General features: G+C 36.9%; 2 protein-coding genes across 2 annotated transcripts in view; both read left to right on the top strand.

The window, feature by feature from the left end:
- Window positions 1-119: 119 nt before the first annotated feature.
- LOC134199098 (peripheral plasma membrane protein CASK-like) lies at window positions 120-16,855 on the top strand. The gene is made up of 12 exons (XM_062669246.1): window positions 120-681; window positions 1,753-1,865; window positions 2,244-2,349; window positions 8,129-8,206; window positions 9,716-9,897; window positions 11,213-11,281; window positions 11,977-12,152; window positions 12,661-12,783; window positions 14,123-14,300; window positions 14,641-14,762; window positions 16,309-16,448; window positions 16,786-16,855. The coding sequence occupies exons 1-12, from the start codon at window positions 623-625 to the stop codon at window positions 16,853-16,855; spliced, it is 1,416 nt and encodes a 471-aa protein (XP_062525230.1). The 5' UTR covers window positions 120-622.
- LOC101744976 (peripheral plasma membrane protein CASK) overlaps window positions 16,490-18,215 on the top strand; it is a 219,194-nt gene continuing 217,468 nt past the window's right edge. Inside the window, exon 1 of the mRNA XM_038011622.2 lies at window positions 16,490-16,539. The gene's annotated coding sequence lies outside the window, so the exon portion shown is untranslated. The remainder of the gene's footprint in view (window positions 16,540-18,215) is intronic.

Here is an 18,215-nt window from a genome sequence, read left to right on the forward strand (position 1 = left end):
AACAGGTGGTTCAACAAAAATACTCTATTTTTAAACTGAATAAAATTTACAACTATTTAGTGATTCCCGAAATTCAGTAGTGTTGAAATTAGTTTTTATTTAGCTGGCAGCATTGCCACTTGCGTCAATTTTTCGACGACAATCTCGGCTAGCTTCATGCTATACTTTAGCAACCAACCCTGGAAATGTCAAAATCAAATATAAAAATTTGTGTAAAATCGCTCTTTTAAAAATACAGACTTAATTTACATAAACTTCACAATTTCACCTTGTACTTAAATTTACAAATGTGCACATATTTTATTATTATTAATAAGTTATTCTATTTCTATTGAACATTTTGATTCAAGTATTTATGATTCTTATTGGGAACTTTACGTGCTTCTACTTTTACTAAATAAAATGTATAAAGTTTTATTCTACATATATTATTCTGAACTAAGTTTGACTAAATCTTTTGAAGATACGTCAAAATATCATTCTGTGTTCCTATAGTGTATTGTGTCCTTATAAATACAACGTTTGTCCCTGGGCGTAACCAGCCCTGAAACGGATCGAAGGCTGTGCTAAAATGTTTATTTATATTTTTTCCTGAAACGCAGTGGTCATAACTTGTGTAAAAATGGCCGAAGACGAAGTGTTATTCGACGATGTGTACGAATTGTGCGAAATCATCGGAAAGTAAGTTCGTTTTTACGTATTTCTTGGCATACGGTTAAAATGTTAAGTCTAGAACATTATCAAAATAAAAATGGAATTAATTTTGATAATTTTTGAATTGCTACAATATTTAACTTATGTACATTCTGAAGCAATTTCTGATGTTCATTTTTGAATTATGAACAATCTGGGTACCTTAGGAACCTTGGACCATTTTTCTCCTAAGGTTTGATTTATAAGCAAAAAATCATTTTACAATATATGTAGTACATTATTTTACTGTAGCTCTTATTAATTTTAATAAAATGAAACTTTTTCAAATCAGCTGTATGTAACCTGACTGTATAGTCCATACATATCTGCTACATTTTTTCAATTGACAGAATTATTTGTATACCTATAAGGTGCTACCATATTTTTGTTCTGATTAAATCTTAAAACTTAGAAAAATATGTATGGAATTTGGATCTTGCCCTGAATCAATTTTCATGAATTTCTGACAGTGTGAGGGTCTTGTATGTACCAAATATATGAAGAGCACTTGTTCTGTTTCTGAAAATGTTGCACATTCCATAGACTATAAAATATATTACATATTGAAGCTGCACATTTCATTAACATACACATTTTAACAGATATGAGAACAAGTTATCAGAAATACTCTAAAAAGGACAGGTGGATACTTGGTGTAATGAGATGTCACTATGATTGGCCTAACCCAGCTTAAAGGATGTACTCATCATCTCAGACGAATAGTATGGTGGCAATTTCACACTGGAAACCGTCATTACTTTGGAGTGATGGTCAGCACCTATCTCTCCTAAAGTAGACAAATGTCACTAGTAATCTCTATATCATTTTAAAACTGACCAACATACAAAGTTCGCCAAACAGTTCATCTATATTTATTAAAAAATAACAGACATCTGGGCTGTTTTCAAGGATCGCAAACTTCTACTAAATATGTTGGTTGATAAATTCTTAAAAGGAAATATTGTTGTTCCTGAGCACACTTGTAAATAGCATCAGTGTCATTGTAAATCGATTTCTCATTGTAATTCTCATTCAATTGTATGTAATTGTTGAAATCAGGGGTCCATTCAGTTTGGTTCGTCGCTGTGTGCACCGGCAAACAGCACAACAGTTTGCAGTGAAAATTGTGGATGTGGCCCGCTTCACTGCTAGTCCGGGACTTAGCACTGCAGGTATACCATTTAATTTAAAACAGATAATATTCTTAATTGTAAATTTGGCATTTTAAGTCTGTCTCAATTCTTGTGAAACTGCTCTTATGACCTCTTATCATGCAGTGTTCTGTGCTGTTTGTGGTTGAATAACAAATATGTACTAAACTTATTTTAGTATAAATACCATGATTAGTTATAAGTCATAATGTTATTTTATTATTTAATTTAAGATAAATTTTTGGTTATCAATCAATAAAATACATAAAAACAATAACTTTGAATTTAAAAAATGCTGAGCTCCCATTTTAATTTTAAAACAGTAAAATACATAAAGCTTATCTATTAACTGATTAATTAATTACATTAGATTGGAACATATTTTGTTTACGTTTTTAGATTTGAAAAGAGAAGCAACAATATGTCATATGTTGAAGCATCCTCATATAGTGGAACTGCTGGAAACCTACAGCTCCGAAGGCATGCTATATATGGTGTTTGAATAGTAAGTACTCACAAACCATGTGTGTTATATAATAGTTTATTAAAATTATTTAATTACAAAGTCAATGATTGAGGGATCTTAACACTATATAAATGTACAGTGGTTTTTACGGATGTTCCGTTATAACTACTGAACCATGCATCTGATTGATTTGAAAATTGGTATCCATGTAGAAAATACATGTACTTAATGGATAGGCTAATATTTATATGAGAGTTGGACCCCTAATAATAATGACAATAAATAATAATTTTAATTTGAAACGCCCAGCGAAGCGGGCGAGTACGGCTAGTATACTTGAGTCGTCTATTATCAAAGGTGGCAATCTGTGCATATGGATAAAAAAAAATTATTGATATGTCAATACAGATTGATTTGAATATAATCGTCTCCTTCAAAGAATACGGTTCAAAACCTGCATTAAATAAAGGTTAATAGTTAACCTATTATTTATCTAAGATGTTGTTCCGAAGAGTTTTGTGACTGCCAATGGAATACAAAGTCAATAATTCGTTTTTCTGATTTACCAATCATTGTCCAAAAGTCAGATTGCCGGCTTTGATAATAGTCGACTCACTTATAAGTTTAGTGACAGTTATATATATATTGCTTATCTCGGTGTATGAGCTCACAGCCCAGACATCTACAATGTAAATGCCGCCACCCAACTTCAGATATGAGTTTTTTTTTTCTCCAACCTATTCGCTGTAGCCTAAGAGGCTATTTCAGCTACGCTCGGACGGGTGGATGAGCTCACGGGCACGACCTGAGAAAATTTGCTAACACCAGTCCTAGCAAGAGTACTCAACAAATATTCACGATTGACTTCCACGGTGAAGGAATAACATCGTGTAATAAAAATCAAACCCGCAAATTATAATTTGCGTAATTACTGGTGGTAGGACCTCTTGTGAGTCCATTTCTGCCGTGAAGCAGTAATGCGTTTCGGTTTGAAGGGTGGGGTAGCCGTTGTATCTATACTGAGACCTTAGAACTTATATCTCAAGGTGGGTGGCGTATTTACGTTGTAGATGTTTAAGGGCTAAAGTAACCACTTAACATCAGGTGGGCTGTGAGCTCGTCCACTCATCTAAGCAATAAAAAAAAATCTACCACCGGATCGGAATCGCGACCCACTAAGAAGATCCGGTGAGAAATTCAGTGGGCTGTGTCTATGGGTTAGTTTGCTCGTCGAACTCTTCGTCGTAATCGACTAGTTTCAGACTACTAAATTAGCTAGTATCATCGCAAACGTATACTGAGATAGCGATGACACTCGCATCGTGACACTGAAACACGACGGTAATAATCCGGAGACTATATTCGTCATCTTAATTGCAGACAATTCGTTTTATGATCCATTGATGATGATGATATCAAGAATTTTATCGTCTTGGTTCATTAGTAAATGGTCATCCTGTATAATTCATTAATTTTCGTATCATACTATGAATTCAACAAAAAATGCAATTCAATAAAAAATATGGCAACAGTACCCACAGCTTCGCCCGTGTATACCGTAATTTATATCATATCTATTTATTATCTCTTTATTGCGAGCGAGGACCCGTACGTATGGTAGGCAGTGGCTTGGCTCTGCCCCTGGCATTGCTGACGTCCATGAGCGACGGTGACCGCTTACCATAAGGTGGGCCGTATGCTCGTCTGCTTACAATGGCAATAAAAAAAAAGAAAAAACTTGGCTACTGAGACGAAAGGTAGCCTAAATTCGTTCCCAGGGTCAAATTATTTCTATACCTAATTTCGTGAAAATCGTTACAGGGGCTTCAGTGTGAAAACCTAACAGACAGACTTACTTTTCTATATACGATATTGTTATGGGTAGATATTTCCAATTACCCATTCATGCCCGACCTCTATTGATCCTTCGTACAGTGTACGCACGGAAAATCGTTTGAAGAGATTCCTGTTTGCGACTTGTTTAAATTTCAATTAATATTATGCACCGGTGATTTCATGAATGTAGAACTGGTTTTATATAAATTTACTGTGCAGCTTGTTCAGATCCATTTGTACAAATTTCGATGACGCATTTTGAATCTCTCCAGTAGGTACACACTTAATATGTATAATTAATTAATTAATACATATTTGTTATTTTTGCGGATAGTTTGAAGCAGATTTTGATTGGAGCGATAACTGTTGAATTATTGAGTGCGAAAAAAATATATTTCGCTGCGTTAAGTCGCCATGGAAATTTGCTCGTCGTGATTACGAACGAACATTAATAATAAAAATGGAACAAAAGGTTCAAAGTTTCTATCCACCTTAAATAATTTTAATTTAATATTCATCAATGGTACATATCGAGGGGTGAAAGGCGATTTGGTTTAAGCGACATTTCGCAACTTTACAGGAGAGTCATTTAATGTTTAAAATAAAATAAAAAATATCATTACAAAAAAAACTTCTTCAGCTTTTTGAATGGGGGTAAACGGAGTCTTATTTACAAAGATAAATCTGACGTATTAAGCGAAATAGTCTTTTACCCCTCGATATGTTGATAATATAGCATACGTGGGCACAGTTTTGGCATCGCAAACATTTAAAACTTAGACAATGTCTTGATCGTTCCGATGCAATGAGTAAACCTTATTATTATTTAGCGAATTATTGCCGCAGAGGAAGCGTCTACGGTATACCTATACGGAAGTAGCAAACCCGCAAACTAAATCAGACAGATTGACCTAATTCCTTGATTTGATCTGAAGATTCAAGAGCGTAAACCGCGTAATTAAGTCTCGACTTTTATAAATAAAGACATGAATTTTTTATCCGTACCTAATCAAATTTATATTATCGGAGTTTCAACATTACCTTTCTACAGAGTCTTATTATATTAATCAAATTAATTCATAGTATAAAAAAATTTAATAAAAAAGAAAACAGACTTCAATTAAATAAATATTACACACAGAACATTAATGTTGTCGAAGTTTTTTTTTTTTTTTTCATTGCCCTTGTAGGCAGACGAGCATACGGCCCACCTGATGGTGAGTGGTTACCGTCGCCCATGGACTTCAGCAATGTCAGAGGCAGAGCCAAGCCGCTGCCTACCGTTGAGTACTCTCCACAAGCCTCGTTTGAAGAAGGACAAGTCATAGCCCTCGGGAAACACCGTGGAGGGGGGAGCTCATTCCAAAGCCGGATGGTACGTGGCAAAAAAGATCCCTGGAGACGCACTGTAGCTGAACGTAGTGGCTCCAGGTAGTACGGATGAACTCTACTTCGGTGGCGGGCGGTGCGATAGTAAAAACGAGATGATGAAATCATCTCAAATAATTCCTCAGAGCACTCCCTTCACTTCATTAAATATGCATTTTAAAGGATAATATAAAAGTTACTGGTGAAATGTTAAAATTGAAACGCTGCTACATGAGAAACACACATAAAATTACAATTGATTTGAGAACGTCATCCTTTTTTAAAGTCGGTCAAACACACATAAAATTACAATTGATTTGAGAACGTCATCCTTTTTTAAAGTCGGTTAAAAAGTTACATGAACATAAAATTTCGAAGAAAGCTACTACTCGTAGAAATATTCGATCTCCATAATTACCTAATAGCTACTAACTCTCACTCTTTACTCTATCGAAGTTTTTCTTGTCGCCCTTCAAAATTACAAAACGTAAGGGGTCGTTTACGCGATTCAAAACAAAGTAAATACTACAATTACGGATTATCCGTAATAATAGGGGCTAAAGTATGAAATTGCCGGTTTATTGTAATAGGTACTTCGAATTGATTCTATTACAACGTTCATGGTTTCAGATTTTTGAGTGAATATTTTTTCAAATGGTACCTACGAGGTTCTTCTTTTAAAACTGTGCAACATTCGATTATCGACTTTGTTGTTTTTTTTATTCAGCTTAGACAAGTAAGATGGATACTTCGAAAATTCTAGTGATTTTTATTGCGAGTTCCGACGCGGAACTAACGCTGCAGAAACAGCTCCCAATATCAACGTTGCATTTGGAGAGGGGACTGCCAATGAACACACCGTGCGATAACGCGAGACCTCATACAGCACGAGAAACCGTTTTAACTCTACAGCAACTGCAATTAGAAACAATTCATCATCCTCCGTATTTGCCAGACCTTGCTCCAACGGACTACCATTTTTTTCGTGATTTGGACAATTTTCTACGTGATATAAAATTATCTCCCCGGGAGGCAGTACAAAATGCTTTCACACAGTTTGTAGAATTTAGATCACCAGAGTTCTATCGTAAAGGCATAAATGAAAAAAAAAATTAAAAAAATTTTTTTTATTGCCAACAAAGGCAATAAACAAAAAAAAAAATTGTCCTTCCTATTAGATGGGAGCAATGTATAGATAATAATGGTAGATATTTTGATAAAATAAATATGTTAAATGAAAAAAAACCAATTTCAATTTTTCAGTACAAATCGGCAATTTCATACTTTAAAACACTAATATATTATTTTGGTTCATTTTACAGAAAAAAAAAAATGTTTACTTTGACGTTATAAACTTAATCTACTGCATTGATTCTATTAGAAATTTAAGATAAAATTCCACAATACACAGAGGAATCTGGGCCAATCCGGCCGCAATGCCCACGGGCAATGTGGCGATTTCGATAGAATATTTGTAGTGGGAAAAGGAGACAACAAAAGATCTCGCTACCGATCACCTGTCCGTTGTCGTGAACACGTAGCGACAGCCTGTATATGGCCCTTTTTTCTTTTTTTTCTACCTAAGCTGATAGCCTAGAGAGGCTATTTCAGCGTAACCTTAACTAGTAGGTGAGCTCACGGGGCTCAAATCGGAGTGATGCTAACACTGACCCTAGCAAGAGCAGTGCTTCGCAGAATCTACCACCGGATCAGAAACGCGACCCACTGAGAAGATCGGCGAGAAACTCAGCTGCCTGTAAATATATAATATATGGCCTAGTGGTCGGCATACGGATCTCTAACCCCTTGCGACGTACAGCCCTTCCGCGAAATATTTAACACCGGCACGAAATTATTACTTATTATCTTGCTTCGTAAGAGAGAATAAACAGCATTGAAACACAAGGCTATAAAAAATATAGTGTATATATGCGATCGTCTATGAGAAGTGTTGCATGTACCATCATAAAAATATGTCCTCAAGCTTAGAGCCTTGTTGTTGGTGTAGTCCTAGGGTACCCCGCTGGTACATAGGGCCCTCACAAGTTGTCTCTACTTTACCCTGTCTTGTCTAGAGCCTTGCTGATCACTAACCTAGGCCCTTAGAACTGTCCAGAATTTATCCAAATAGAGGCATGAACTTTTGAAATCAAAACAAAAAAAAACATATAAGGCGCGAAGATATTAGGAAATGAACAACGCGATCAAGAATAAGACCTATTTTAGCTAAATTTATAGTTTAACTCAACCATGTTCATCATTGTTGTGAAGCCATTCCATTTGAAACCTCATATGAAGAATATATATCTTATCGGAAACAGTTATACTTAGATTGCGTAAAAGAGAATAAATTTTTTCACGTACGGTTATCCGGCTTAAATTTGTTTCCGTGTTATGAGTACCAAAGGCTTATAAACGTACTTATATACGGTTAATACGTACATATATCGATAATAAACACCCAGACAAAGAGCAAAAAAAACTTTTCTGACACGAATGTTTGCTCGATGTGGGAATTCAACTCACAACCCTCGGCCCAACAGTTAAAGCGGCTCAGTTCAATTATGTATTATAGTCGATTGGAGTTTATCATTATTTGTTTTTTTTTTTTCAGTATGGATGGCTCTGACCTTTGCTTCGAAGTGGTTCGACGAGCTTCTGCCGGGTTCGTCTACAGCGAAGCGGTGGCATGGTAATTAAATCAAATAAAATTCGGTGAAAAATAATCTTCGTCCTCTTTTTATTCACCTTATCTCACTAGCAAATTTTTCCTCCACCTTATCTCACTAGCTAATTTTTCTCTTCCATTCTCTTCTATCAGCCGTCATCTCAACACTCACTCCTCTCTCTCTCTTATCGTCATTCACACACTCCATCCATGTCTTCTTTGGTCGACCTCTTCCCCCTCTTCGTTACACTACCATTTCCATACATCTCCTAGTCACATGCATCTACTCTCTACGCATTACATGTCCAAACCACGCTAACCGTCCGCTCTTTAATTTGTTAATGATCTGGGCTACTTTTCACACTTCCTCTGATATACTCATTCCTTATCTTGTTTGTTTCGCATCTCTGCCGCATGCACTCCTCTTTCATGCATTACTTTCGTCACCCAACATTCAGATCAGAAAAATAATCGTTACCAATCAATAAGGTACTGCCTAGAATGCACTTTATCGACAAATTTGAGGCTAACATGGAATTAGGAAAATGTAGGAAAATTACATTTACCTACTTATAAAAGTTAAATTTTAAAGGTGAAATTTTCAGTACTTCGTAGTTTTAAACTCAGACAATATTTGCTGTTTGGCCTTGTACGAATGGATGGTAGTTTTAAGTGGTGACTGAAGTCTATAGACATACCAGGTCAACGCCTCACTTTTAAAAATAAGATCGAAGCCTCATTACTAGTGTATGACGACCGTCGCACGCTACAGACTGAATCGGATGACTGCTTCGCATAGAGACACACAACAATGGTTGATGGTCGTTGATGTTTAAAAAGTAGACATTTTTAATTTCGTTTTTGAATATAACAGAATAAGCGTTCACAATTCTCTCTATTATTCATTCAAGTCACTGGTGGGACTTTACTAGTGGTAGGGCAACTTGTGAGTCTTCGTGGGTCAGTATCACCACCCTGCCTATATTTGCCTTGAAGCGGCGAACACCAAAGGGGTCGTGAGCTCGTCTGCCCATCTAAGAAACAAAAAAATATAAAAATATATAATAAGAAATAAATAAAATAGCGCTATAAATTTTTTCCGTTAATGTTCCAGAAATTCATTTGCAGTACATACTGACTTTATTAGTATTTATTCATGTCTTATGTGATAAGTTTCATATTTTATACTGACTCTTTATTATTTATTTTTAATGATTGCAATATTTTGATAATGCAATTCGTTTCCAAATGATTCTTGTTCACCTGATGATTGTCTGGAATAGACGGTCTTAGCGATAAAACCGCCAATTGTTTTTTTTTGTATTTAATATTTCCCATTGTATATTTTTTTGGTGTACAATAAAGAATGCTCTGCCTCTCTCTCTCACATTATTATTAATTTTTTATTATTTATTTATTTAATCGTCCGCCCATCTAAGCAATACATGAAAAAATCAGTAGTATTAGTATGTCTGACAGGTGATTTTGTAAGACTATACGAGTATTATTACTATGTAATGAATATCGTTTCAGTCATTACATGCGTCAGATTCTCGAAGCGCTCCGCTATTGTCACGAGAACGACATCGTGCACCGTGACGTCAGACCTCACTGCGTTCTGCTGGCCGGGAGGGACAACTGCGCGCCGGTGAAGCTCGGGGGATTCGGCGTGGCCGCCCAGTTGCCAACGCCCACGTCGCATCGAGCCCCACCAGGTACACGGTCAATGTATAATAGCTCTTATTTCAGGTAGGTCATAGAGTCGAGATTCGTTAACGTAACGAAAAATGATGTCAACATATACTGGTTTCGTTTTCATATTTTGTTACTGGTGGTAGGACCTCCTGCGAGTCCGCGCGGGTAGGTACCACCACTCTGCCTATTTCTGCTGTGAAGCAGTAATGTGTTTCGGTTTGAAGGGTGCCGTTATAACTAACTATACTTGAGACCTTAGAACTTATATCTCAAGATGGGTGGCGTATTTACGTTATGGATGTCTATGGGCTCCAGTAACCACTTAACACCAGGTGAACTGTGAGCTAGTCCACCCATCTAAGCAATAAAAAAAAATTCAACAAGTTATAATAGCACTTATGTCAGGGAGGTCATAAGGTCGAGATTCGTTAACGCATAGCACGGAAAAATGATATCAACATAATATACTGGTTTTGCTTTCATATTTAAAATACTCATCAAATTATAACCAAAGACGTAGATATCATATTTTTTCTTCTATCATTAATAAAATGTTCACTGCAGAAATAATGGCTTTAATATTAGTATTGTAGAGACATGATAACACTTAATATTTACATTGACTTATTAAAAGTGATAACGGCGTATAATGAAAATTCTAAATACAGCACTCTCTTCTCTGATGTACAGTCAAACAAAGAAATGCCCTATAATCTTTGATACTTTTAATTTATGAATTATTTTAAACAATTTCAAAGTCAACGTATACACCCACACATTTGTCCTCTGGTATATTTTATGAAATTTGTGTCAGTTCAATGTTAATAATTAAAGTATAGTAAATAAAAAATATAATATAATTACTTAGTTCATAACAGACCATCAACAATACACACATATTATAGTACTAATAATTATAAATCAGTATACAATCTCATATAAGACGTTAAGTGTAAATCTTTGTATATTTTATACTACTGTACTCCGTGTTTAAAATCGCATTGGAGAGATATGGTCGTATTCGTGATTATAACAGGATACCCTAAAAATCACGATAGAAAATTTGCATTACAACGATCTTTTGCGTTACATGGCGTGCTGAAAAAAATCTTTAGAAAATCGATTTTTTTTATGTCCGCTCACTTCAGGCTTTCTCTTCAGGTTCATTCCCCTTCCGGTTATATATATCATAGCCTTGATAATTTTTTAATGGCGCGATTTAAAATAAGAAATTTTCAAATGTAAATAATATAAATATTTGTCTGAATTACCAATAAATATTTTATTTTTGTTGCTAAGAAGGTAAAAATGTTGACTGTAAGTTCTATCACACAGAACTGGTGATGGACAATCGACCGCTAATGGGTCCGATGGGCCAAGCCTATCTCAAATCCGATGAGTACGGTAAGACTCGGTGTCGAGCAATTCTGAGCCCTAACTGCATGGAAATAAAATGCAATGTTGAAATCGCGCACTGTGTCTCACGCATTTATCATATCATCACAGATGACATCACGATCCGTCTTATACGACAGACTGAAGCAGTTGGAAAGGCTTGTTTTGTTTTGATGTTTGTGATCGAATGCACAAAAGTTGTCTAAATGTCACTGATTTCGGAGCTTACGCGATTCTAGAAAAATATCGAATTCAAAAGAAATAATGAGCTGACTCAAGATTCGACAAAAAGTATTGAGATAATTAGTCCATTGCTTTTTTTTTCAATTTCGAAAATAAATTCGCATAGACTTAAGTTCTTTTGTGCGTTCGGTTACTGATTAAATAACACATTGCATCGCCATAATTTATAACACAGTATGTACGATTCATTACACTACACGTGTGGGTAATTAAGACATAAATAAACGTTTTTCGTGTTTAATTAATTTAATATCTAAATGCACCATTGCTTTGTTTATAAACAGTCAAAATTATTAAAATGTTTACTAACCATAATATTTTAAAGTTGTGCGCTGTTGAAATTTTCTTAAATTAATATCACTAAAACCAATATAAGTAAAATATTAATGTATTATCGATTAGGAGAAATGTCGAATAAAATCGATTCTCGTAGAAAATAATCGATTTTATTTTTTGTTTAGGTCGTATCGGTACTCCTCACTATATGGCCCCGGAAGTTGTATCCAGCCAGTTGTACGGGAAGCCCGTCGATGTGTGGGCGGCGGGTATATTGTTGCACGTACTGCTTGTTGGATATCTACCCTTCGCCGGAACAAGGGAACGCCTGTTCGAGGCTATTTGCAGGGGGAGATTAAGGGTAAGATTGCGACATAATATTTAATCTATTCATTAATACGTGAAGCAAAAACTTTACGAAAATTGCGCGGACGGAGGAGTATGAAATTTATAGAGATAAGTGTGGGAAGTGTTGGTGGACAACCCTTATCACTTCATCATCATAATTGGTTGCTCTTGACAGAGTAGTCGTGGTTATGTGGAATTCTTGCTTATTAAAGCCTTGACAGATGTTTTCCATAATTGCGAACCGAGGCCCGGCGCACACACTCGTTAAGTGGGGTTTCAGTAAGGTCTTTCACCTGATCAGTCCAACGCATGGGGATTCATCCACGAGATCTCTTAGGGGTACGAATGATAGATAGTAGCCGACTCTCAGACCTACTGAACATGCATATAAAATTTCATAAAAATCGGTCAAACCGTTTCAGAGGAGTATGGTAACTAACATTGTGATATGAGAATTTTATATATTTTATATATACGTTTTTTAAATTAAAAAACAATATTAATTTATATTCCTTTCACAGTTCGACGCTCCTCTCTGGGATGATGTAAGCGATGCTGCCAAAGATCTAGTGCAACGCATGCTCACCGTCGATCACACTCAGAGGATCAACATTCAAGACGTGCTCAATCATCGATGGATAAAAGTAATTTTGTATTTTTGTGTAAATCGTAATTATTAGGACAGTTCCAGATGTGAATGAATGAATGACTATTAATGAAATGGAAGTTTTTTTTATTTTTTTTATTGCTTATGTGGTTGGACGAGCTCACAGCCCACCTGATGTTAAGTGGTTACTGGAGCCCATAGACATCTACAACGTAAATCCGCCACCCACATTGAAATATGAGTTCTGAAAGGTTGCGTTAAACGTTTAACGCTATCATGGAATAGAAAGAGACAGAGCGAGAATGAATGAATATATATATAAATCCCGTAAATCTTGTATATATGTATATATATTTATTTTTCTATCTATAATTTCAAATATATATATGTTGAAGATGTCGCATCTCTTATACACAGCATTCCCTATTACCAGAGGAATCTGATTTAAGGATGTGAAATGAAGAAAACCGCAATACTACATATCGAAAAAAAAGTTTCACTTCATTCACGTGTACCAAGTTGCACGCGCACCGTTTTTTTGTGAAGGAATAATTACTGGTGGTCCTGAGGCCTTACCAGTTTCACCAGGACAGGTGGGCGAGCAAAGGTCTGAGCCGGGAATGGTGGAATTTGCTAACAGCTACCCGAGCCTCTCCAAAGAAGACCCTAACGACACAAGAGTAGCTATGATATTCGCGAATGAATCTACTACCGTATCGGAATCGATGTCTTAGGTCTTTTGTCCCCATACGTCCTCGAAATCGAATCTTAACCGTTTAGTATCTATGAAATTGCTCAAATGTGGGAAAATAAAACAAAGTCGCTGGACGAAACGTCTCGGGATCCTCCAAAAAGACCACTGAAAAAGTCTCAGTAAATGACCAACATTTCACTTCACATTATCATTTTTCATATATCAAAAAAATATATTAAAATAAGACTTGACCTAAAGGTATTAGTTACCAGGTCATAAAATCCCGTGAACAAAAAAGATGTGTGGTGTCGTGGGACACCGGATAGGAACAAAGTTCCTTATTATAAAAATATTAATTTTAAGTTCTATTCGAGGTATAAACAAAATAATTATTCGAGTAGACATTTTTTATTATAAATTTTTTATTGATAAAAATAAATATAATACTTTACAAAGTTATCAACTTTATTTTATTCACAATGATTTATAAAAAATATATAATAAAAATATGTTATTTTTTGTACGTTATTACAAAGTTAAGTCGTACACTGTGTGCATTACTAATAAAAATCTTACGTTACGGACGTTCTTTCCCGGTTAAGGTACCCCTCCGCATCGTCCCATAAGGAACTTCGTTCAAAAAAAAAAACATTCTGTTAGTTTCAAGTTGAGCTTGTTCTAGGATCGCGAAAAACAGAACCGCATCCACCTGGCCGGTACCGTCGAGGAGCTGAAGAAGTTTAATAGTCGTCGTCGATTGAGGGCTGCCACTCTCGGCGCCGCCGCGGCCGACGACGAGGAGGAGGAGGAACAGCAGCCGACTCGCAAACAGGCGATGCTCGAGGAGGCCAACGCTGCAGGTCTGATTATGATTTTTTTTATTGCTTAGATAGGTGAACGAGCTCACAGCCCACCTGGTGTTAAGTGGTTACTGGAGCCCATAGACATCTACAACGTAAATGCGCCACCCACCTTGAGATATAAGTTCTAAGGTCTCACTATAGTTACAACGGCTGCCCCACCCTTCAAACCGAAACGCATTACTGCTTCACGGCAGAAATAGGCAGGTTGGTGGCACCTACCCGCGCGGACTCACAAGAGGTCCTACCACCAGTAATTTGGACCTCTGCCTCTGGGCCTTCTTCCGCCTATCCCTTTGCTCTTTCTTGACTATTCATATATCTATATATTTTGTGGCAGCTGTGAATATCGTCGTGGAGTCATTGGACGACGTGGCTGTCCTCCAGGACGGTCCGTTGTTCATAGACCCGGACCTCTTCCACAGCGTGCTCGACGATTTGCAACTGAGAGCCCTACTAGAGGTAAACGCTCGTAATTCACTACTTAACATAATTATGGTAACTAGTGGTCCCGCAGTAGTCGAAATTCGACTATAATTAATTGAAATTATAAGTTTCAACATTATTATGGTCCTATTGTTACAAATTTCGCCAAGACTACACTATAGACAAATGCTCGTAATATTAAAAATGAACAATACTAACCTATTCTCAATTTGACTACAGACTTTAAGCAATAACAAAAGTTTGACAATAAACAAAGAGTATATGTGTGTCAAATACATGGTAGTGTGTGTAATGTTTTCTTTATTGATTTAATGTATCTTTTATGCATTATTTAAAAAAAAATATTAGCATTGTGCACTTCTTCTCTATATTCTCTATAAATGTGAAAAATTTCATACTCCTCCGTCCGCGCAATTTTCTTAGAAAGGGATACAAAGTTTTTGCTTCACGTATTAATATATAGATAATAATGTCGATGGGTGAAAGGCTATTTAAGCGTTTAAGCGACATTTTTGCAACTTTACTGGAGAGCTATTTAAAGTTTAAAATTTGGAAAGAATATCATACAAAAAAACTTCTCTAGCTATTTGAACTTAATTGAAGCTCAAATAAAAACATCGAGCTGTTGATGCTGATACCAAATCAACGCAGATTTAATTACAAAGATAAATGTCGGATATTAAGCGAAATGTCGTAGAGTCTGAGGACACATCGTAAATGTTGCTTCTAAACATACAAGACATACGGTCGGAGTTCTAATTTTTTTAAATTCACCTCTTCATTTCAAAATAGCTAAGACGATTTCGTGTATACTACGACGATTGTGTAGACTTCGAAACTTATCTTTCGCTCAGGCGTGATATAGAAATAATAAATGGATTTTATAATTTAAAATGGTGAACTCATGCTTTAATTTAAAAAAGTGTGTATATGTATAAGTCACACACGGTAGAAGTGAAACTTGTAAATAAGATATAGATATACTGACTATCCCACTACACAGGAGCATACATATAGACAATGTTTAGTAGACGATAGTGGCGATGCTACGAATAGTCGCACAAAGAGGAGACCGAGAACGTCTAATGTGCTCTATCTTATTCTCTCGCGCGCGGAATCCTATACATTAATGTGTTTGTGTCTCTATGGACTTATTTTTGGAACGAAGTTCCTTATCGCGCGTTGTGAAAGGGGGCTAGACGGAAAAAATTGTTACGAAAAGTTGTCACGACACTTTTTGCTATAAATTCTTACGAAAAGTTGTCACGACACTTTTTGCTATAGTAAGCTATTGTAAGCTGTGCGGCGTCGCATGTTTCTCTGTCTGTCTGTCTGTCTCTCTCTCTCTCTCTTTCTTCATACCTCGAATAGAACTTTAAATTAATATTTTTATAATTGGGAACTTCGTTCCTATCCGGTGTCCCACGACACCACACATCTTTTTTTTTCGTTTCATCGAGTTTGAAATCACAACGTTCTAAAGAAGTTTCACTTCAATAAATGGATTTTATTATGGCTGCTTCATCTTTCAAAATGCAAAATGGTGAATTAATCTGTACAGGTGTACGACCGCATAGCGTGCACTGTGGTGGTGACGAGCGGGCGAGCCCCCGCGGCGGAGGGTCGCGCCCGCGCCCGCCACGCGCTGGAGGCCACCACGCGCCTGCGCCACGCCGCCGCCCCCGCCGCGCCCCCCGCCGCGCCCGCCGCCGCCGCGCCCGCCGCCGCCGCGCCCGCCACCGCCGCCGCCGTGCACGACCTGCGCCGCCTGCTCGCTCTGCCGCACGTTAAGGTATATTTTACTCTTATTTTTTTTTTAATACGCTTTTATTAGCTTCAGACGTATGTATGTTTGTATAAGCCGCGCCAACAAAGAAACGAATCTAAAATGGCGGCGGCGATCATGCGCTCTCACTCTAAACTATTGTTGTCTTTAGTCGCACATGGCGCGTACTGCATGCAAAAAAAATTAGTTCTGAGTTTGTTGTTGAGTTCGAGCTTTTTCACTTTCGAGTTGTGCGACTTAAATGACTGGCAGCAAAAGTGTCTACGCAAGTTGCATCTCAGATGAAACACCTCCCCCTCTGCCAAGGCATAAAGTAAAGTAAAGTAAAGTACATTCTCATTTGTTTTTTTTATATTTTTTTACAATAAACATTTTTTTCTTTCTATCTTTCTTTTTATTTGTTGACCCTACCATCTGTCAGTGCAAGTACATAGACGCCATTTTCGATTCGTTTCTTTATTGGCGCGGCTTATAACGGAATTTTTGAACATGATTTTGACTCCCTTCAAAACGTCGGATTAACACAAAATTTAGTATACTTATTAAGTACCGAAGACAATTCAATATTTAAAAAAAATTGAAAAAATTGAAATTCAACTAAAAATGAAAATAATAGTTTAAAAAAACTAACAAAATACGCTATTTTATAGAAAATCTAAATTAAAAATAAAAAATAAATTTTAATATATTTATTTAAAAATAGTGTAAGAAAAAATGATTTTATTGTCAAAAAGCGTGGGGTGCATTTCAGGATATTATCAAAATAACCCTTCTCGTCGACTGTTTACCATTCGGTCCACAGGACCGAGTATGTAATTACCGGCGGGCACGACAAGAGTATAAGAGCGCAAAAATGCCGACTGTAAATACTGCCTGAGTCAAGCTCCAGGTCATCATGGAGATCCACGTTCCTTAGGAACCATGGTGCTCTGACGGATATCCTGCAAAAACGGGATTGAATTACTTGAAGGGGCTTCAAGAGGGTGCGGGTTTTTTTTTATTCCTACCTAAGCTGACAGCCTCGAGAGGCTATTTCAGCGTAACCTTAATTAGTAGGTGAGCTCACGGGGCTCAAACGAACCCTAGCAAGAGGTTGGAGCGGGCCGCGTGAGCGAACACTACGCTTACATGGGTCATGACGGGGCGTATGTAAGTTTTGTAGAGTGTCACCTTATTAGGTAGGGACAATTTACTTCGCTTGCAAGTCATGGGATAGAGGCGTACCAATATGAAGGCGGCACGGTCGAGTACCGTTTTGATGTGGGGACGGAATGTCATCCCTTTATCGAGTGTGACGCTTTTTAATTTTTTTATTTGTTGTTTGGATGGGTGGACGAGCTCACAGCCCACCTGGTGTTAAGTGGTTACTGGAGCCCATAGACATCTACAACGTAAATGCGCCACCCACCTTGAGATACAAGTTCTAAGGTCTCAAGTATAGTTACAACGGCTGCCCCACCCTTCAAACCGAAACGCATTACTGCTTCACGGCAGAAATAGGCAGGGCGGTGGTACCTACCCGCGCGGACTCACAAGAGGTCCTACCACCAGTAATTACGCAAATTATAATTTTGCGGGTTTCATTTTTATTACACGATGTTATTCCTTCACCGTGGAAGTCAATCGTGAACATTTGTTGAGTACGTATTTCATTAGAAAAATTGGTACCCGCCTGAGATTCG

The sequence above is a fragment of the Bombyx mori genome, chromosome 6 (assembly GCF_030269925.1).
Source record: "Bombyx mori chromosome 6, ASM3026992v2".
Classification (NCBI taxonomy): Eukaryota; Metazoa; Arthropoda; class Insecta; order Lepidoptera; family Bombycidae; genus Bombyx; species Bombyx mori.